Consider the following 24059-nt stretch of genomic DNA (forward strand, 5'->3'; position numbering starts at 1 on the left):
AGGCAATCATGTACTTCCATTTAATACCTTCTGCTGAAATATAGCTCATCACTTCATTGTCCTTACTTTCCTCCATTCTCTGTCCACAACTGTACGTACAAGCTTAAATTGAGGAGCATTATCTGAAATGATAACATCTGGTTTGCCTCTACGAGAGACGAATCTTCTTAAGTAATTGAGAAACTGGCTGGCTGACAAAATCTAATGTCCATTCCAAGTGTATCGCTCATATTAAGAGACATGTAAAAAGACAGATCTAAGTCTTCTTCAAACCAGATTCATACTTTACATTAATAGGTCCCAAGTAATCCAAACCCACAAATTGGAAAGGATAAGATCTGGAAACTCGTTCCCAAGGCCAAGGCGGCATAGATGGGAGTCAAAATGATAGCCCTTCTAGTCTTCGACACAATAAACATTGAAACAATACTCTTCTGACTTCCGCCCTTCCTTGTGGAATCCAGTACTCTCTCTTAATTATTTGGGTCAGTGTATGGGAAACACCAGCATGGATTAGTCTACAATGTACTTCAGTGATCAATAAGCCAGTAAAGTGTTCTCTTCTAGGAAGTAACTTAGGATGTTTTGCACTCTCAGTTAGAGTGGTATTCAAGAATCTTCCATAACATCTCAGTATACCTAAGTCATCAATCTTCAGTCCAAGTTGCTGTTTCAAACAATGAGACTTATTATTCTCTTCAATAGCAGACAACACATCACGAAACCTATTCTGTTGAATACAATAGATCCACAATAACATAGCCAACTTGATATCATATGCACATATGAACTATCCATCAGACAATGAATTAAATATCTCAGCCAACAAAACATGTGTCTTTCCAATAATTTCTCTCCTTGATTCTGATAGTACACCCCATAGTCGCTTCTTCACAAACTTTAAACAGTAACAAGTTACTCTGAGAAATTTTCATAAAGTGGAATATTTTGTTTCATCAAGTCCACATACAGATTATTTCTCATCCTGTTTACCATGAGTCACGACATTAGAACACTCATATAACACTCTTCCAGTCTTAGTTTCTACTTCCACATCTTGTAGTCCTGGCTGTGGACGTTTCCACTTAGGTCAAGAATCATGTGAAGACATTAGCCACTCTGGACCACTTCACCAAAGTCTCTACTGTTCAATCTCAGGTACTGTTAATCCCCAAGCTGGATTTTCACCTGATGGTACATAATAAAATAAATCACCTTGCCTTTGAATTTCCTTCACACGGTTATCCACGAACAATGATAGTGGTTTGTCAGTTCGAAACCAGTACAAAACACAGGTAGAGTCTGTCCAGATTGTTCGTTTTAAAGAGGGGATCTTCAGTTCCCTAGTGACAAAATTAGCAGCACGAATTCCAATAGTCACTGCCATTAACTCTAAACGTGGAAGAGTAATTTCTTTCTTAGGCTTTTTGCTGTTTTCTGTATCAATCGATACCAATCTCAGTTTTGAAAACACTACATTAACTTTAACATTATCCTGATACTCAGCACGAAGATAAATCACTGTGGCATATGCCCTTTTAGAAGCATCACAAAACACAAGTTCATAGTTACAAGTATCACTCACATGACCAATAAAATGAGGTATCTTCAGTTGTGAGATTAGCTTCAACTTCTTCAAGACACTGTTCCATCTTTTGTGTAACATCTCAGGTAAAGGCTCATCCCATGTTAGTCCCTCTTTCCACAATTCTTGGATAAATACCTTGTCATAGAACAACACAGGTGTAACCAAACCTAAAGGATCAAAAATTTTACCAATAACTTTCAACACTTCCCGTTTAGTAGGTGTTACATCTTCATCAGAAAGAGTGATACCTTGAGTTTGTAAAAGGTCATCTGTACAATTCCACACTATCCCAAAGGCCTTCACAACACATCCTTCTGACCTCTCAGCAGTTGGTAACAAATTCAAAAACTCAGTAGAATTAGACATCCACTCTCTTAAATTCATACATGCCTTTTGAAAAATTTCGTTAGATTCCACATAAATTTTGTAGGTTTGTTCAACTGACGTAGCTCCCAGCATCACATTGTCAACATATATATTATCACCAATAGGCTGAGCAACTGGAGTTCTAAACTGTTTCAAATGAAACTTAACTGTTCCAGCTAACAAAATGGGCTACAGATGATCCCAAACGGAATACGGCAAAACCTGTACACATCATATTCTGACACTCTCACATCATCAACATCTTTAAACCATAAGAACCTTGTCACATCTCTGTCTGGTTCCTGAATGCCCACTTGCAAAAAGGCCTTCTTAATATCCGCAAGTACTGCTATGGGATGAAGTCTTAGTCGAAATAAAATTCCACAAACATCTGGTAGAAGTACTGGTCCACGATACAAACACTCATTGAGGCTTTTAGCTCCTTTCTTGGACTTCACTGATGCATCATACACCACTCGTAATTTCGTAGTGTTCTTAGTAGGTGTCAAAATTGGATGGTGAGACAGATAATGTTGTAAAGTTTCTTTCTTATCTTCAACTACTCTTTCCACCACTCCTTGTTCTATCTGACTTTGAATAACTTCATTGTACCTCATTAAAAGATCTTTATCCCTTTCAAATCGTTTTGCTAAAGACCTCATCCTACTCATAGCAACATCAAAATTTTCTGGAAGATCAGGATACTCACACTTCCAAGGCCAAGTAACATAGTATCTTCCATTCTCACGATAAATCGACTTGTTAAACTGTTCCAGGGCTCTATCATCATTGGTAATGTCCAACGACTCTACAATACCAATTGTTTCCAAGTTCCGGAGATCCTCAACATTAGGATTCCCAGTGACTGGGCTATCAGCAGATGACAACAAATTCATTGCTGGTACAACACAGTTAACTTGTGTCATAACAAGACATGATGATACAGGTATCCCCCTCTGACAGCTCGTGGGATCCAGGTAACTTCCAGTTAAAATATAACCAATCTTAGATGATTAATGTTGTTCACTCACCTTACTCAACTGTAACAGTGTGCTGCTCCGTATCCACTTCACTGCTAGTTCTGGCTGGCCATCTGTTTATCCTTCACATGGTTGTTACTGCCGTAGACTTCACACAATCAAATGATTGTGGAGGGGTTTGGTAAGTGTACAAGGCCTTGACAACCATGGGATATTTTGTTTTGTATTACTTTTTTATTGTAGTGTGGAGGGAAAAAGAATGTAAGGTGTTAATATTGGATTTTTTCCTTTTTGACACATACTTGGGATAACGAAATGTCTGGGGCAAGGCTAGCGATAGTCCCCTCCCAGACTCTTGCAATTATCTTAAGCCACAAAAAGGAGCAATGGTGACCTTTCACACAAGGATCTGATATATCGATGGATGAGTGGGATGTGTGGTATCTCCTGATTTGATTTCAATTTGCTTTGTGAATTTTTATTTTTATTATTATTATTTGTTATTATTTGTGTATTCCTTGTAAGTATGTTGTGCAAATGACACAAGATCTTTCAGCGTATCAACACATTTTTTGTTAAAAAATTTGTTTATTCATTTATGGATGTAATATATGTGTATATTTAGTGTGAATTACTACATAGATATTGTCCAAAGACGCAAGCTAGTGAGGTGTATGTACAGTATCAGTCATCTTAGTTTCGTGGGTTACATGTCGAGGCTAGGCGCCTTGTGAGCTGGGTGAGTTCTAGTGGAGGGGTCCTGATGTACCGCTGATAAGCCTCGCTTCTCCACCTGCTCAACATTTTGATGTGAGCGTCTGGGATGAGTGCCAGAGCAGCAGTTGTGGCTGCTCCTATCCTGAAGCTGTGGGTATTGTATTGTTTGGTGTTTACTTGGAGGAGGTCTAAGATAGTGTCTACTTTCTGGCTGAACAATGCCCGGGCGAGGTACGTGTGGTCATTGGTGATAAACAGTGGGCCTGGTTGAGCCCCCCTTTTTGTTAGGTATGGTATAAGCGCAGAAACAGGACAAATAGGGGTGTCAGTTGCTCCAAGATAGATATCTACACCTTGTCTGAATGGGTCTGTTTTTGATTGCTTGATGCATAGCTTGATGAGGCGGGGGTTGTTCAACTGAAATATCCCTTAGTGACAAATGCATTGATTCATCGTAATCCTGTTGTGTCGGCACTGTAAATTCACTTACTCTCAGGAAGCTGAAGAAAGCTAGACAACAGGCTGCCCACAGCATGATGTCGTAGGAGGGTGGTTGCTGGGAGAGTACATGTTTGATTTTTTTGCATCATCTCCATAGTGATGGGCAGCCTTGTCCTGGGAGGTGTGTCTGCTTGACTTCTTTTGATTCCAACTAAGGCTAGTTGGAGCCGAGGGGGGTAAACTGGTGGCTGAGATTTTTGTGTAGACCTGATAAGACATGCATGTGGCGGATGGCTGATAGGTATACTTTAATGCTGCCATGTGATATGTTGCTGGCTGCCATTGACGTGGCGAACAGCAGAAGGGTCTTTTCAGTTGCTGGTATTAGTGACAGCTGTGTTTTTTCACAAAAGGTAGTGAACCTCCTCCATCCGGCTGAGTACGTTTTCCTTGTTGTGGGTGAGAGGCCAAGAGTGATAAAGTGCTCTGCTTGATGTTGCAGTTGCTCAGTGTTAATGGGGTTGAGTGTTTTTGTCCATGGAGTATTGCCTGAGGTGGGAGAGGTGAAGGTAGCTTTACTGTTTGATGTTAGTGTATGTGTGTGCTTAAAGAGTTTTCTACCCGCTTACATGCATATTTGTGTGGTCTGTAGTGTGCAGTAGTGGTTAGTGTGGCATCTGTAGTAATGTTGGTATACACATAGTATGTATAGGTATACACAAGCAAAATAACACTATTGGTGTACATGATAAGTACAATGGTACAATTGGGGGGAGGGAGTGACTGTCATTGATCAATTGTCACTGAGTTTGAGTAGTTTGCGGAGATTACGTCGAAATGATGGGGATGTCCAGTCCGGTTTTTTAGGGGATATTAAACTTTTCAGAGCTGATGGGAGTGGTGTTGGTATGGAGGAAGCCTGTGGGTGTAGCTTAAGAAACTGTGGAATTTGATTCCTAGACAGAGAATCTGCTAGAATTTCTATGTCAAATGTGGCTGCAAGAAACCATAAGCAGCGAAGCAGATGCATTGTCATGGGGTCCTTGGAAGAGCCCTTCTTAGTTACTTCCACCACGCTTAGATTGTCACCCCTGAACTCAGTCTTGTGCTTTGACAATGCTTTGTTCCAAACAGTGCAAGATAACACAATGGGAACCAGCTCTTTTGTCATTATGCCAATAGAATCCCAATCAGATGACCAGTGGAGTTGGAACCATCTGCCATTGAAGTGCGCTCCGCAACCCCATGAGCCAGAAGCATTAGTTTGTATCTGGTAGTCATACTTGCTGGCTGAGGTGGCGTTAGAAAGGAAGCTAATGCTGTTCCATCTGGTAATGAACATGTTCCACCACTGCAGGTCTGAGCGAAAACCTCTGTTGAGTCTGGTATAGAAGGAAAGCCGTTTTACCTTAGCAGCGGTTGCATACATACGGGATACAAAGGTGCGGCCTGATTTTTACCACCTTTGTGGCGTGTTGGATACAGCTATGCTTAACAACATACAGCTACAGTACATGGTCGTGTTGTGTGCTTACGATAGGTGCTTACCGAGGTCACTGAAGGACGAGCTTGGTGTATCGCTGCCCCTAGGAGTAGGTTGTTTGGCGTGATTGTTAACAATAGTTGTCACGATGGCCGAGATGTCCTCCGTTGTCAGGGGGCGAGGTGGTTCGTCGTTGGCAGCTCTGGTCGGGGTGAGATTGCTGGTGCTGGACGCTCCAGCAGTGCTGGAGGCCTTGGGCGCACCGCTTGAGTTGCTTGCTGACAGGGATTTGAGGACCGTCGTTATAACGTTGGGAATGTTGGCTGAAGTCACGGTCTTGGATGTGTTCTCTTCTTCTGTTGGCTGTGGTCGCTTCTCTATTCCTTGTCGTTCTCCCTCATCATTCCTGCGTCTCTTCCCACGGGTAGCTGGTGGCGATGTCGATCTGTTCTCGGTATTCCTGCCTGTGTCCTTCTCCTTCTGGGTAGGCTTTTTCTTAACGGCCTTATTCTTCGGCATGGCGCTTGGCGAGTAACTTGGGGAGCTTTGAATAGGGCAAAAGGTGATTGTAAAAAACGTGTTCGTCACGCATGCGCTATACTTTTTTACAAGTTCAGCTATTCTCTATTTGATGCCCGTGGTTGTGGCTTGGTCATTACATAATAGATTATGCAGCGTGCTTGCTGTTCGTTCCAAAATTAATTCGTTTAAATGATCATTTAAACGTTATTATAAGGAATAGTCCTGATGGTAACACTATCTTCTCCGTACCAACAACTGACCAAAAATAATCCGAATCTATCAATAGATCCACAGCATATGGTTCTGAGTTTCCTACAGTAGGAATAGAATCAGCTAATCTATCATTTGAAATGGACCTCAGAAAATCCATGTCTGCAGGTTGTAGAGGTCCTCTTTGAATTGGTCCTGTTATTTGTTCAATGACATTGGCGTGAAAATGTATACAACATTTGTCCTTTGTTATTACATTAAACTCAACAACATATGTACTCACATCTCGTGGCTTCCTAGCAGCAAAGGTTGAAACTGATAATGACTCTCTGTACTGTGGGGTTAACTGTAATTGTTTTGCTAACTTTTCAGTCATAAAGGAGCGATGGCTGGCACTATCAAGAAGTACCTTGACTAAGATAGTCTTCCTTTTATCACTTGACTGCACTGGGACTATCACAGTCTGAAGTAAAACCCGCTCACCAGAACTGACCAATGTCTGGGTTTGAACACTTGTGGAGTTTAAGACTTCCACTTTCTTTGCTTTATTATTGTCTAGTTGAGTAGGTGTTGCAACTACATTTTCACTCTTCGGTTGAGGTTGAGCCGAATTTCCAAACCTCTGAGGACAAATAGCCCGATTATGATGTCTCCTCTTCCCACAGTAATAACATCCACTCTTCTGAACAAATGAACAATCTCTAAACACATGACCAGTCTTCAAACAAAGAAAGCACCATCCTTGACTGAGCAATCATTGCTTACAATCAGACAACTCTGTATATTGATCACACTCATCATTGAAATGCTCACCTTGACAAAATACACAAGGATTATACACAAATTTACCTCTCCTTTGAATATTAGTTGTAAAGGTTTCCACACAAGCTGAGGATGGTTTTGTATCCCTGTTATGATCATTCGGGTATTGATTATACCTCTGATAACCTTGTCAACTTTCACCATCCCTTACTCCAGTTACATATCCTTTAACATTAGCAAAGTGTCTCTGAGCATTCTCCTGTGTTTCCACATACTGACACAGTAACCTTCGTAACAGCTCCATTGTCCACACTTGGCCAAATGTTTTGGTATCCTCTAACTTCAAAATAACATCAAGAGGAAACTTACTAAGAATCTAATGAATCAATATCTTCTGGCCATTAACATTCTCTCCTTGTGTTTCCAATTGCCGAAGAATCCTTTCAATATTTTCATACGTTCTCTTAATATCATTAAATCTCTGTGATGCTGTTGATAATTGCTGAAGCTTAGAACAAAGCATCTCAATAATAGAATCCGGTCTTCCAAACTTCTGCTTCAGTAGAGTAACAGCCACATCATAATTATCATTATTGAGCGCAATTCCCGAAATAGCTGTAAAGGCTGCTTCACGAAAGGCTCCCTTCAAATAACTAAACTTCGACACTTTGGCAATATTTTGTTTGTCCACAGATGATTCAAAAGCATCCCAAAATTCAGGCCATTTCAAAATATTTCCATCAAAGTTTGGCAGGTGAAGTTTCGGAAGACGCATTGCTGTATCAGCTGATAAGGATGTATCTAAAGTTCGAGGGGTCAACTGTGTTAATGACAAACTCTCTTGAACTGCTGCACGTGATGCTTGTACCGCTGCGTGTTCAATCATGCCTGCTTGAGAAGAGGTCAAGGTCGATACACGACTGGCTTCCAGGTTAACCTTGTCGCGTTTTCGTGAAATAAATGTTATTCTAGCTTTCAGTCTGGCAACTATTTCATTTCCAGCAATGATAGCTTCAATAAATTCTTCATCTCCTTCAGCAGCATGCGCGTATTCCTTTTCATCGGTAGCTTTCGCTTCACCTTTCAAGTCCTTCATTATTCCGGTACAGTCTTTGTTGCATCTCTCCAGTATCGATACGTTAAGCGTCAACCTGTTCATTAAGGTTTCTGTGTCCATTTCGTCCTTATCCAGGTCTTCTCCATCAAGTCCAGTTGTAGAAGAATGTTTGCTTCTTCAATAGCTCGTTGTACCCGGGACTTCGCTGGTCCTATAAGCCTTCAAATGGGTCCTGACATCGTGAATGTATCCTGCTCGCAGCGCCACTTTGTCATGAAGACAAGCCGAAGTTCACTGTAACAACTGTTGATTATTATTGTCAGGACCAAAGAATTGTACAGAGACACAACTTTTATAGGGTACATCACGTGAGCTTAATTATATTACATCATTACATTTATAATTAGCTGATGCAGTAAAATAATCAAATAGTTAAGTCCAGCTTAGTGCAGAATCTTGATGACACATAAGGCGTCTCACCTCAATAAAATTGTAAATGCAAAAGTGGTACATTTGTGTTGTATTATAATTGAGCTGCAAAAACTGGCCTTGATGTAGTAACTACTCTTTATGACTAGTAAATTAGATTAGTACTTAAGTACCTAGTATGATAGCTTTTGAGGAAGTATGTGTATGATTAGCATAAATGTTTTTTCCATTTAGTTCTGGAGTAAGATGGCCCAAGTAACCTGTGCAGAAAATATCATACCTTTTTGGCACAGCATTGTTAAAACTGCATTCATTTCAAGGCTACCTGATGTTTCCAAGGTGAAGATAACCACATAATTGGCATGGTTATACATATACTTTACATATTACAAATATGAATGGATATATACATGTGTTCCTAGCAGGTGTATATATGTCATATACTCTTTATGAAAGTGAATACCTTTCAAGCAAGGATAACTATATTATATTTCTTATCGCTAGAATCCACCTCTATTGTTTATGATTTTGTTTCTACAGACTACTAGTTAAAGTCCTGCCTCATAGTTGTTTACTATATTTACACTATTTTTGTTCCAAATTTTAGTTGCACTACTAAGCATTCTTATTAGAGCTTAAAGCTGAAATATTAAATCATCTGTTAAATTGTGTTTACAGTATTTATGGAAATTAACACACTCTTTCATTGGCTGGCAATTCTATTTACAGTCATCAGTAAACAGCTACATGTGCTTACCAGTATTCAATTTAAAAAAAAAACATGAATGTGTGTTTATGTTTTGAGTAGCAGTAGAGCACGTACAATACAAGTTTCAAAGCACTCATGAGCCAATAACCAGTGGATAATATGTGACCTGATTTTAGAAAAAACCTTTGTTTTGGCACAATATACATTCATAGATGTACAACTTTTATATTTTAAATGGTAATAATTCACCAACTTTAGCAGCTAATGGGTGAAATTTTCCTGGAGATGACATTTATGGTCTTACAGAGCATCTAGAAGCAGCCTCTACAATTTTCTGCCAATTGTATATGGGCTTTTTCAATGTGTTGCAGTCCTCACACAGGGGTAGACAGTGGAGTTGGTGGGTGAAGGGTTCAAAATGGACAAGTATTGTAATGATAATCTCCAGAGGCCAAAGTACACATTCATGGGAGCACTAGATGGACCACAATGGCACAAACAGAGTTGGGGTAGTTACTTCAGAAAAGTAACTGGTTAATAACTAGTTACTCGTTACTTTTATCTCTTGTAACTTCGTTACAGTTACTTTTTTATTGGTGACTAAGTATCTAGTTACTAGTTACTTTCATAAATAAGTTATGCTTGTTTGTTAACTTTTATAACATAATTATTTTGCCCAGTTGCAGAGCAAAGGAAGAAGAGAACTAAGTAAAATAATTATCTGTACACTTTCTGAAAATAATGATTTTGTAGTCATTTCAGCTGAAGTTTCAAATGTTACATCTGTTCTCAAGCTGAATCATGAAGAACGGTACATAGAAAATGTCTACTTAATGGGGCTGTAGCGCAAAAATTGAAGTGCTCTTGCTTTTAAAGCATGATGTCTATGTAACTATTGTAACTTAGTTACTTTTCAGGCAGTTGTAACTAGCTACAAGTTACTAGTTACAAAGCAAGTACAGTGGAACCTCAGTTATCCAGGCCCCACTTATCCGGATTCTCAGTTAACTGAACTACGGAAATGACTGCTCTATTAGAGTAGTGACTGTTCTATTAGGGTAGTTGAAAATGCTGATATTTGAAAAAAAAATCTTTATACACAGTTTCAGAGATACGGACTTTTCAGACTTATGGACTATCCCTGGTCCCAAGGGGTTTGGATAACCGAGGTTCCACTGTAACTAGTTATATTACTAGTTACTTGTAAAGTAACTAGTTACGTAACTTAGTTTCAAAGTAACTAGTTACCCCCAACTCTGGGCACAAAATACATACATTTTATGTTTGCATAACTGTCAACTACTCAAAGCCAATAACATTGTCTGAAGTCACTTGAGTGCCTTCGTAGGCCTCTAGAGCGCTTGACAAAACTTACATCTCCAGAAAACACTTTTGGCAAGATTTAGTGCGAAAATTGTTAGTCAGATACTTGTGCTAGTATTATTTATTTATGTGTCCAAAAGTTTTTCCAAATCAGGTCACATATAGGTTGTTTGTTTGTATTGTAGATGCTTGTAATTACCTGTATGTAGTTGCCACTAGGCCTATAGCCATTGCTATAAAAATGTGTTGTATATCCTAGTCTGTGTTACATACCTAATCACATGGTGATTTGGTTTGCCATTCCTTATTTTGAATAGTAGGAGTGTAATTAATAATTAATTCCAAATCACATGGTTTGTTTTGTAATTTTACAATAGCACAGCCAATGAAATAACAGAATCATAGAAGCCATTTCAGTGATGTATCATAACCAATCAAATCAACTAACAAAAGAACCTTTTAAAGTGCAACAAGTAACAAGTATTGATGTTTTGAGTAACCAATCAGAATTGCTAAAATATAAAGCGTTTTTTAAGTGCACAAACGTATCATAAAAGACAATCAAATCAATAAGCCTATTAAGTGCTGAAAGAATGATGTTATTACCAGTGAGAGAGAGAGATTAATGGTCACACAGAACTGAATACATGTGCACTACAGAGCATGAAGGGTGCATGTTCACTATGTGATTAGTAGGCAATCACACACATTTTTGTGTAATTAAGGAATAATTGTACTCAATTGTATGCGATTACCTATACAAATTGGTTGATAATGTGTAGACAATGTACAGTAGGCTGCAAAAAAATTTTATGTTTTGTAATTGTAATTACGTTGTAGTAGCATAATTACAAAAGCATAATTACGAATTATACTCTATTGGTAATTATGAATATATTGTAAATATGGCAGGTGAAAAACCACTTTTTACATAATTATGGATTGCGGTCAAAATGTAATTACGGTACAAACATGCGTAAGTACTTAGTAATTACACCGTAATTACAATTACAAAATGTAAACTTTTTTTTGCAACCTACTGTACTTGATAGTTGCACTGGTTAATTGTCACTAAATGTCTTCCCTATAGCCAAAAGAAACGGCTTTTATCTTCTGCATGTTGGATAGCCAACCAACACCTGTAATTTTCTCTGAAAGTGTATTTGATCATCTACTCAGAAGTGTTGAACGCACCCTAAAAATTGTAAGTTGAACTTAATTTCATTTTTATACTAGCAATAACTTTGTTGTATACATTACCAGGATAGTGAACTAGCAAAGTCTTTTGAGACAATGGCAAAGAACCCAAAATTTTCAAGGAAAATCTTTATTTTGTTTAACACAGTCTTGCTGAAGAAATACCCTGAGTTTAACAATACCAAACAAGTCTCTGTGATGGATGTATTAAGTTGGGAGTTATGGCCAATTGCTTTGAAAGTTTTTGGTAAGGCAGACATTTCCAAATTAATAATGAAAATGTGATTTGTATAGTTTATGACATACTTTGTTCTGTTAAAACATTTCTCCTAGTGTGGTCAGCATTATAAAACAGTCAGTAATTCTAATATATTAAAATTAGGAAATGTATTGACCTAGCTGTTTATCAGAGTAAAAGTTATTAAATTGATGTATTATTGCTATAGTGTGGTACAGTGTTAAAACTGGGTCAGATCATCCGGATCGATTGGGTCACGTTTTGTCTGGCATGGATTATCCGGGTATTAGACTCTATTTAGGCTATTTTGGATGGGTATTAAATCTCATACTCCACCTTGTTTTCTAATATACTCCACGCCTCAGGCACAATATAAAATATGCTCAAAATCTAGGTTTATCCAATTGCTATGCATTGTTCACGTGTAGTGATTTAACGAGCGTTATTATTTTGTCACGTGAGGACGCATAGTTGCCATGGCGCTAGTATTATCGCAAAAAAACCAGCCGCTTTTGCCGAGTCTACAGCAGAAACAGCCGTGGATGAGGTAAGTAATCTGAGTTTAATGTGAAATAGAGTCTAAAGCAGTTACACAGGCACAATGGGGAATCTATGAAATTTATAAACCCTCAGGCCCTTAGTAGCACCCTCACTTCGCTCGTGTGCTATAGCCCGGGCCTTCGGGTTTATAAATTTCATAGACTCCACATTGTGCCCATATAACTTATACGGGCACAATGTGGAGTCTGAAATTTATAAACCTGAAGGCCCGGGCTGTAGCGCACGAGCAAAGCGAGGACGCTACTAAGGGCCTGAGGGTTTATAAATTTCATAGACTCCACATTGTGCCCATGTAACTGCTTTAGACTCTATTTTACATTACACTCAGATTACTTACCTCATCCACGGCTGTTTCTGCTGTAAGCTCGGCAAAAGCGGCTGGTTTTCTTGCAATAATACTAGCGCTATGCTTCGCTCGTGCGCTACAGCCCGGGCCTTTGGGTTTATAAATTTCATAGACTCCACATTGTGCCCGTATAACTGCTTTAGACTCTATTTCACATTACACTCAGATTACTTACCTCATCCATGGTGTAGGCTCGGCAAAAGTGGCTGGTTTTCTTGAGATAATACTAGCGCCATAGCAACTATGTGTCCTCACGTGACAAAATAATAGCGCTCGTTAAATCACTGCACGTGAACAATGCATAGCAATTGGATAAACCTAGATTTTGAGCATATGCTATATTGTGCCTGAAGGTGTGGAGTATATTAGAAAACAAGGTGGAGTATATGAGATTTATTACCCACCCAAAACAGCCTATATAGAGTCTATTATTTAGTTAATGACTCCTTGTATTTAGTATCGGTATCGGTCAATTGCAAGTCTACAATACAGATATTTCACTTGAGTTATATGCACTATTAAAAGTAGTATAATTACCATGAAAAGTGCATCATTAGCCAAGTGACTTAGTTGTTAAATGGTTAAGTTCTTAGTGTAGCAGTCCTTACCTAAGAGAGTTGGCTTGGGTTCAAATCCCAGGTTGGTCAACTTTTTTTTTTCTGAAGGTTTTTTGCACCACTTTTTTGGTTGTTTGGTGGTTGATTTTTGTTTTGTTCTGTTCTGTGATTTGCACTGAAAAACAGATAAAAGCCTTTTGTGAACAGTCATAAGTACCAACAAATGAAAGGATTACATTGTTGAAAAGCATATGAATTGTAGTAATTTAACGCAGCCATAGTGATCATCCTACATACTCTTTATGCTGTAATGCATATTGGTTCGACTTTGAAGTATCGGCTGTAAAAATGGTATTGGTTCATTAGAAAACCTGTATCAGAAATAGACAATAAATATCAGATATCGGTATTGGATGTAAAATGTGGTATCGGTACAGCCCTACTAATTACAATCAGACTTAGTTAACGTATTACTCATTTTCCCCCCTGGAGAACAATGAAATAATTATACTGTATTTTACCGGTTAATGGCCGTGGCTACTATAATTTTCAGCAAGGCAAACCCTGCAGCTAATATGCAAAGGCAGTTACTATGGGCTTGTGTGGCAGCAGCCTGCGGCATTTATATGGATTCACAACTTGTTTAATCATCCTTCAATGTTATCATTCATTTTAATTTCTCTCAAAAGTGTTATTATTCTTAAAACAAGTGAACTCTTCAGTTTCTGCTTCAAACGTGTCTTGGCAACACTTCCATCAGTATATTCAGATACAAGCTGCTGCTCTTATCTGAGGATGGCTCTTATCACAATAATTCTAGGCTGTGGAGCAGCTACTATCCAGGGGTGGCTATTATACTAGTCGTGGCTATGAACTGGTCAAATATGGTATATCTCTTATTTCATTGTAATTCATTTTTATGTAACAATTTATGTTGTTAATATTTATGTTTGCTATAAATGTGCTAAATTTTTGATGAAAATTACTGAGAAAATAAGCAATTGCAGCGTATACTTCTTGTGTAAAAATGGTGTTTTCTTGGTGCACACTTGTCTGTCGCGCACCTACGTTGGTTGTACCTAGCTGTGCAACATATGTCATGATAAATATTGTATATCCTCTATAATGTCAATAGCTACTGGTGTTTATTTAAATTAACATTTTATGGAACCTACCTTGTGACCACACCTGCTGATTCTAGCAGCTACGCCTACAAGTCCAATGTCAAAATCAACTGTTGTATAACACAATATTTAATCACTACGACTGACATTCACTATTCACACCTCGCGGCATGGTAGATCACGTGTCCCTTCAATTAGTCCACAAAGCAATTCATCAATACATGAAGGTTAGCCTGCTATAACTCAACAGTCATTTATACACATACTGTGGTCAGAGCCATAGTAATGATCTACTTACTGTATAGCTACTGCTGCTACCATGTATACATACTCACAAATATATTTTAAAAGATTAATGTAGTAAGTCCATCATTCAGATGGCTAGCTCGATATGGAAGTCCTGGCTACACTCAAACCCCATCTTCAATTGCCACTAGATTGTAGGTTCAATTGTTGTACTATACCATCCTGCCATTGTTACCATTCACCACTCACTCAATAACTTACATGAATATGCAAGTGCGAGATGAACATGAAAATGCTAGAAATTTTTGTCTCGACAGCATATATCATACAGTACAATAATACTGTATATTAGGGATCATATAGAGGTTTGGGGTTTCCTGGCCAAAAAATATTACCCAAAAACCAGCTTCAAAATACCATCCTGTTGCCTTGGCAGTATTCATTAGGTAGGTATAACCAAGCCCAAAAGTGCCTTCCGTACAACCCTAAATGCTTCCAATAGATTGCTACAAATTTTTAATTTTTTTAAAATTTTCTACTGACTAACTGACTGACTAACTGCTCCCTGATGCCTTCAAACAAGCATAACTGTAATGGCTAAGGCTACAGGCTTGATTTTTTCACTGTTCGACCTTGCTTAGTTCCGAGATGTGCCTTTTGGCATACCACAATACGTACAATGCATGCATCATGGATTTACCTTTGTCCTCCTTTGTGTCCCATTTCTTTTTGCTGACAGCCAAAAGTGTTGATTTGCGGTAGCATGATGGCTTCCCTACTACAGGAATCATCCCAAGCTTGAAATCGTCCGTATCTTCCGTGATGACTGGATTGATTACAGAGGCACTTCTCTTACTGTTCTTCATTTGTAGCACTGTGAAACAGGCTGAACAAAGCTGAAAGCGAAGCATAATGGCCACTTTCACTTTAGAGTAGAGGTGTACCGATAACCGATAGCTGATCCGATATTTGCATTACAAACAAAAGTCATAGATGATATATGCAAAAGTGTACATTACCCACTCTACAACAACATGTGCATATTCATTGCTCATTCTATGCCTGAGGTGGTAGTGGCTTGGTTTTCTATTGTGCAATCCAGACAACTAGGCACCCACAAACATTTTATGTATTCTCCCATGAAGCCTTAAATGGATATTTCTGCATTACTCCACATTTTAATGGCTTGTGTGAAGGCTGGTACAGCAAGTTATTCTGTGACTCTTTCTTTTTATTACAAAGGTACTATATAACTGCTTCATTTTTAAAGACTGCGATAAGCTTTCCAGCAACAAACACTAGAATCTTGTATGTTTATATGGTTTCTCGTAATGTAGTGCTTGTTAGTAGAGTGAACAATAAGCCACTGGCACTAAACAGCAACATATATAATGTAGAAAACCAATATATAATCCGTTTATGTACAAACTATTGCTACTGTATAAATATCGGTAGTGATATGGGTCCTCCTATACTGTTCTGTACTGATACTGATATAGGTAAAAATTACCATATCGGTGGCCAATATTTTAGCCAATCCAATTATCGGTACACCTCTACTTTAGAGTCAGTAATTGATAGTTGGGGACGCAAATTGTCTGTATTTTTTGTGGTGACTGGATTGACTGCAGAGGTGCTTCTCCTACCTGTTCTTCATTTGTAGGCTGAACATAGCTGTAAAGCGGAGCATAATAGCCGCTTCACTTTCCAGTCAGTAATTGATATTTGGGGTGCGTGTTCAGTCAAAAACATTAACTATGGTGCCATACATTATTTTGATGCGGTATGCGTGGATTTACCAGTCATAATAATGTTACAAAAAAAGTAAACAAACAAGTATAAGGAAAAATTAAGACTGAATTAAATGTTCACTAGTATATCTGCAGGTGTAGGCAACCTCCCTTGATTTCCTATTTTTTTTCTATGATCCCTAATCAAATTTAAAATTCTTAATTTACTTGTATATATATACCACACCTGTGGTTGAAATCAAAAGCGCTGTGCTGTGGTATATAGCTGATATACCACGGCAAACTGTGGTATATAAGTGATATACCACACTTTGTGGCTATGCTTACCATATATGGTACATTCCACGAAATCCTTATCTAAATGGTAAACAAGTCTCTAATAACAAGTGCCTAAATCAATCAAGAATTATTCACTTGAGCACTGTGAGCAAGGAGAAGGATTTTCGATGAACTCTTGTCTCCTTCACTAACTCTTGTCTCCTTCACTGAGTCGCGAGTAGATGGGCGTGGCACTGCTAAAGAGTCTAAAACGTGGAGAATTTCTACTGATTTTGGTCTTCTACTGTTTCACTATAAATTGCTATCTATAATACGTTTCATCTACTGGGGTGTAGAACACAACAGTTATAACAAGATTACTCGGGATATGACAAAAATATACCACACCTGTGGTTGAGATCAAAAGCACCGTACTGTGGTATATAACTGATATACCATGGCAAACTGTGGTATATAAGTGATATACCACGCTTTATGGTTACGCTTACCATATATGGTGTAACTTCACACATTCCGCAAGATCCATTTCTCAATGGTAAACAATTCTCTAATAACAAGTGCCTAAACCAGCCAAGAATTATTCACCTCAGCAAGGAGAAGGATTTTTGATGAACTATTGTCTCCTTCACTAATCGCAAGTAGATGGGCGTGGCACCGCTAAAGAGTCTAAAACGTCTGATCCATCAAGGATTTCTACTGATTTCGGTCTTCAACAGGTGCTATTTCACTATAAATTACTATCTATAATTGTTTCATCTAATGGGATGTAGAATATAACAGTTATATAACACAATTACTCAGGATATGCGGGCCCTCGTGCATATATTTTTGTCATATCCCTTATAACTATAAAATATCACTCGACACTTGTAATTTTCTGTCAAGTACGAGCATGAGAGATGAGAGTGACAAGCAGCATGCAAGCAATGAGTGGCATGCGAGTGCGACAATTGTTTTGAATGGTACTATATGCAATATCTTTTGTTCTTTAAACAGGTATTGATTCTGAAACATATCTGTACTATTTTTTTCTGATTAAACAAGAGATTGTAGTAAAGCTGTATCAAATTGTCAGCTTTTCATGCATGTCATGAATGTATGAATTAATAGATTAAGGAAAATGTCCTGTATTTCAATGCACTATGCACTATGCACTGGGTAGTTAACTATTGATTGTCTTTCACACCTGTTAGATTGTTTAGCATGTTCGGTTATATTGGGTGCTTGTTCAATACATTGTACACCACTGTGCAGTAGTTTGTGAAGGCAAGTTTTATTCTATTGGTTTAAGGTTTGGAATTACATTAAAATTATTGTTGAGCTTGATTTTTAGTGAATACAGTATCTAAATATTAATGATGATTATAACATTGATCACTTGTCTTGTATGTCCTAGTAACTGGATGTTCTATAGAAGACTGTTCCAGTGACATTGTGCTCTCTGCACTATTTGTTATCAAGCAACTGTGTAATAAAATTATCACTGGAAACATAACAATGGATGAACTTTCATTGTATCATCATAATCATATGATGCAACTGAAAGCTATGTGTGTTGCAGCTAATTCAGGTGTAAAACCACTCTGCCCTGATTATGCTGATGTTTCTGCTGGTGTTACAACCTGTGATAAAATGTTTAATTATGTCACGGACTGTTGCCAAAAATTGGAAACTGTGGTGAAATACTGTGCTCCTATATCATCTGGTAAGTCCTTAAGTGTACATGGACACATAGTCTTAAGTATGGTTCAATCTGTGTAGGACTATATTGATTATCAAAACCAGTATTTTTATATAACATATTGTTGAGCCAAACATGACTAACATTTTCCCCAGGATTAACTACAAACTTTTTGTATGCACTAAAGTATATTCTTTTCATTTTTTCATTAAACACAGTTGATGTGTATACATATTGCTAACAGTATCAAGTCCTACAAGATATGTAACACTTCACTGTATTGTCTAGTTCTACAGACTATAAGGGCACTTGATCTTGAAGGGTCTTTCATATTATCGCATACTACTTCTTAATAAATGGATAATCTTTTTGGGGTTTGTGTGTTTCAGTTTCTGCCTCTTTAATATTAAAAAGTATGCTGCATGTGCATATTAGTGTGTATGGATACGTAGACTACTTGTCATGGTATAATTACATTATGGACGCAATTTTGTTTGCTCTATTTTTACATGTATTGTTTTTTGTTTTATTTTAGAGTTGACCAAAACTGTTTCTGATCAATTGAAATGCAACATGAAAAGTAAACAGATCTCCAGTATTTGCAAAATCACTAAAAATAACCAGTTTACATGTACTCTTATTTCTTTTGCTGAACTGCCACCATGCGAAATGCTTGAAGGTTTGAGAGTTTTAGCAAAAGAATACCATAATAGCATTTTTGATTATTTTTGGAAAAAGAATTCTGAAAGTTTTTGTATGGCTATGCAAAATATGTCATCAACTATTTCCTTTAATGATGTGCATGAGAAAGTTTGGAAACCAACAATTGCTAACTGCCAGACTCTGTTGTGCAAGTTTCATAATAAAACAGTTACTCTTGTGGAAGTTAATGTTTATGGACAGTCAGGAAATATTGGAAATCAATTACAGACTTTGTGTACAGGAATGAGTAAATACTTTCCCAAATCAGACTCTTTCCCTGCACCTGGTGACTGGATAAAACAAGTGGCAAATCATATTATGACATTTCAAAAGTTTTCCAATGATATTATTAAAAAAAATGGTATAACATATTGTTTAAAATTAAAGGAATACTTGGAATTAAAGGGAAACTTTTCTATTTTGGAAGATTTCAATAAACAAGTAAACATGTATTTGTTTATGTATTATCATACAGTATGGTAGTACTGTGTATTAGGGATCATAGAGGTTTGGGTTTTTCACCAGCTTCACAATACCTCTCTGGTGCCTTGACAGTATTGGTTAGGTATAACAAAGCCTGAAAGTGCCTTCATATGATCCTAAATGCTTCTAGTAGATTACTACAAAATTTCAATTTTTTATTCAATGGAATTTTCTGACTGACTGACTGACTGACTGACTGACTGACTGACTGACTGACTGACTGACTGACTGACTGACTGACTGACTGACTGACTGACTGACTGACTGACTGACTGACTGACTGACTGACTGACTGACTGACTGACTGACTGACTGACTGACTGACTGACTGACTGACTGACTGACTGACTGACTGACTGACTGACTGACTGACTGACTGACTGACTGACTGACTGACTGACTGACTGACCAATGCCTTCAGGCAAGTGTAAGCCAATAACAGCTAAGGCTACAGGATTGATTTTTTTACTGTTCAATGTTGCTTCAGCGCAACTGGCATACTGCAAGATGTATAATGCATGCATCATGGACTTACCGTTGTTCTCCTTTGTGTCCCACTTCTTTTTGCTGACAGCCCAAGGTGTCAATTCGCGGTAGTACAATGGCTTCCTACAATTGTAAATGGGAATGGTCTATATTTTTCATTGACTGGATTGATTGCAGAGGCACTTCTCCTACTGTCCTTTGTTTGTAGCACTGTGTAATGGGGTGAACGTAGCTGAAACAATGACCACTTTATTTTAAAAGTCAGTAAATGATAGTTGGGCGTGTTTCAGATGAAAGTATTAACTCTGGCGCCATTCTTTCTTTTGATTCGGTATGCGTGGGTTCACCAGTCATAATGTTGTTAAAAAACAAGTATAAGGAAAAATTAAGTAGGGAAACAAGGAAGGTTGCCCCCAACTGCAGATATACTATATAGTAGAAATTTAATCCCTGATTCATGGGTATAGACTGAAGTGGGGATCAAATGTCCACTAGTATATCTGCAGGTGTCCCTTATAGTATGTTCGCGTTGAGCTGAATCCTCAAAAACATTTAATAACTCTCAGATGCAATTACACACGATCTTGAAATTTGGCTCATTTGTAGTACTGCTTGACCCACTAAAAATATTTCAAAATCTTGTTGTTCAAATGTTTGACATAATATTTATGGCCAATCAAATTTTTCACAATGCATTTCCTATGGAGAAGCCATATAAGTACAGTGTCCATTAGAGCCCTTTCCCGAACTTGTAATGGAGCCAAACCGTACGTGTCTGTTGTTGACACCTTTGCTGTTACCAATAATCATCTGGTTGGCAAAAATGTTAACTCTGTTGAGAGAAAAAATCCACTTTTAATTTTAAGCTGTTTTTCAGGGTTCAGCTCAACGTGAACATACTATAGTTCCCTACTTTTTTTTTCTATGACCCCTAATCAACCTATACTTGTGTATTATAATCTAATCCAAAACAGCCAAACTGTAAAATAAAGAGTGCGGCCCTCAAAAAGGCTATGGTGAAAAAAGATGTGAAATCCAGGTGGGTACCAAGACATGGCTGTGATGGTAGGTTAATGGTAAAAGCTTTAATAACGACATTTCAGGTGAATTTGGTGCCACTTGGTCTTGGCACAAAATTCACCTGAATTGTCGTTATACCATTAACCTGCCATCACAGCCATTTCTTGGCCACCACCTTGGATTTCACATGTTTTTCACCATAGCCTTTTTGAGGGCCGTACTCTTTTTTTACAGCTTGGCTGTATTCGATAAGATATCACTTCTTTTGTATTTGTATGCGCTTTGGGGCTTTTTAAACCTATCTATTTTTCTTTACCACAGGAAGAAGAAAAAGATGAAGCAGATATTAAATACTTTAAATAATTCTGATTTTATCAGTAAATGTACAAGTTATATATATGTATGTATAATACATGTATTACATGACAATTATTCCCTACAGGATAACTTGTTTGCAGCTGATCTCTCTACTGGGTAACTTGAAATGTAGCTGAACTCTCTACAGTGTGATTTGCTTGTAGATGAACTCTCTACAGGATCAAGACACACGGTAGTGTGTCGTGCGGCCCAAGAAGCCGGCGTGCTACCCGTGAGTATATTAACAGGAAGAAAGAAAATGCAATTTTCACACCTATGTAGCTCTGTGATCCCTTGTCCGATTGGAACCAAATTTGCTAGAGAGGTGCCGGCCAGCAAGGGGAGTCTACACACCAAATATGAAGAAAATCGCTCCAGCCATTTCCGAGATACGAGCGAACAAAATTTCATTTTAATTTCTTCGTTTTTTTCTTCTTATTCTTCTTCTACTTCTTCATTTCGCACACTTCGTAAAATCTGCCATAAAACACGAATGCGTGCTCGGATTGGGCTGAAATTTGGCACACTTAAAGGGCTCATTAAGGCGGATCTCTGTACCAACATTGGTAGGAATCCGATGAACATTCACAGAGTTATGACCAATTATTTGCGTAAAATAAGGTCGAAGGTCTGTCACGCCTACAGGGTAAACTCCTTTGAGGAATCAGTTGAAAATTGCTATGTAGATGAAGCAACCATCGTAGGAGTGCCTTTTTGTGGTTTGAAAGGAATCGGGATAAAGACCACGGAGATATGACACAAAACCCGACCTGTGTCAAAATTACGCGATCAATTTTTATGAATAAAAATACTATTAGTTTTCGTGTCTATCAGGCAAACCGCTTAGAGCAATGAGCTGAAAATCAGTGTGTAGCTGGAATAATCATCATAGAAAGTCCTTGCAGTAGTACAAAAGAATAGGATTACAAACCACTCAGTTATGATTCGAAAGGCAACTACGTGTAGCAAAAGCGAGATCAAGATACTCTAATAGAACAGTCACCCTAATAAAGCATTCAGCTGCATTTATAATTTACTCAATTATATTACATTGCAAGTTATTCTGTAGGGAATTCAGCTACAAACAAGTCACCCTGTAGTCAGATCAGCTGTACCTAATAGAGAGTTCAGCTACAAAGAAACCATCGTGTAGAGAGTTCAGCTCAAACAAATTGCCCTGTAGAGAGATCAGCTAGAAGAAGTTACCTTGTAGAGAGTTCAGTTACAAAGAAACAATCATGCAAAGAGTTCAGCTGCAAACAAATCACCCAGTAGAAAGTTCTGCTATGAACAGATCACACTGTAGAGAGTTCAGTTAGAAACAAGTCATCTTGTAGAGAGATCAGCTAGAAGAAGTCACCTTGTAGAGAGTTCAGCTACAAAGAAACCACCATGTAAGAGAGTTCAGCTGCAAACAAATAACCTGTAGACAGTTCAGCTAGGAACAAGTCACCCTGTACAGAGATCAGCTAGAAACAAGTCACCCTGTACAGAGATCAGCTAGAAACAAGTCACCCTGTAGAGAATTCAGCTACAAACAAATCACCCTGTAGAAAGATCAGCTAGAAGAAGTTACCTTGTAGAGAGTTCAGCTACAAACAAATCACCCTGTAGAGAGTTCAGCTAGAAACAAGTCACCCTGTAGAGAGATCAGCTAGAAACAAGTCACCCTGTAGAGAGTTCAGCTAGAAGAAGTCACATTGTAGAGAGTTCAGCTACAAAGAAACTACCATGTAGAGAGTTCAGCTGCAAACAAATCACCCTGTAGAGAACTCAGCTACGAACAAATCGCCCTGTAGAAAGATCAGCTAGAAGAAGTTACCTTGTAGGGAGTTCAGCTACGAACAGATCACCCTGTAGAGAGTTCAGCTACAAACAAATCACCCTGTAGAGAGTTCAGTTACAAAGAAACCACCATGTAGAGAGTTCAGCTGCAAAAAATCTATCACTCTGTAGAGAGTTCAGCTAGAAGAAGTCACCTTGTAGAGAGTTCAGCTGCAAATAAATCATCCTGTAGAGAATTCAGCTACAAACAAATCACCCTGTAGAAAGATCAGCTAGAAGAAGTTATCTTGTAGAGAGTTCAGCTACAAAGAAACCACCATGCAGAGAGTTCAGCTGCAAACAAATCACCTTTAGAGAGTTCAGCTAGAAACAAGTCACCCTGTAGAGATATCAGCTAGAAACAAGTCACCCTGTAGAGAGTTCAGCTAGAAGAAGTCACATTGTAGAGAGTTCAGCTACAAAGAAACTACCATGTAGAGAGTTCAGCTGCAAACAAATCACCCTGTAGAGAACTCAGCTACGAACAAATCGCCCTGTAGAAAGATCAGCTAGAAGAAGTTACCTTGTAGGGAGTTCAGCTACGAACAGATCACCCTGTAGAGAGTTCAGCTACAAACAAATCACCCTGTAGAGAGTTCAGTTACAAAGAAACCACCATG

The 24059-nt window shown here is 38.2% G+C and overlaps 1 protein-coding gene across 1 annotated transcript in view; it reads left to right on the forward strand.

Annotated features, from left to right (window-relative positions):
- The window catches only part of LOC136250635 (E3 ubiquitin-protein ligase rnf213-alpha-like), a 486640-nt gene that overhangs the window by 61534 nt on the left and 401047 nt on the right, over positions 1 to 24059 (forward strand). Inside the window, exons 13-17 of the mRNA XM_066042860.1 lie at positions 8790 to 8894; positions 11678 to 11791; positions 11851 to 12031; positions 18283 to 18591; positions 19103 to 19710. Coding sequence (XP_065898932.1) covers positions 8790 to 8894; positions 11678 to 11791; positions 11851 to 12031; positions 18283 to 18591; positions 19103 to 19710 — 1317 coding nt within the window. The remainder of the gene's footprint in view (positions 1 to 8789; positions 8895 to 11677; positions 11792 to 11850; positions 12032 to 18282; positions 18592 to 19102; positions 19711 to 24059) is intronic.

The sequence above is a fragment of the Dysidea avara genome, chromosome 3, assembly GCF_963678975.1.
Source record: "Dysidea avara chromosome 3, odDysAvar1.4, whole genome shotgun sequence".
NCBI lineage: Eukaryota > Metazoa > Porifera > Demospongiae > Dictyoceratida > Dysideidae > Dysidea > Dysidea avara.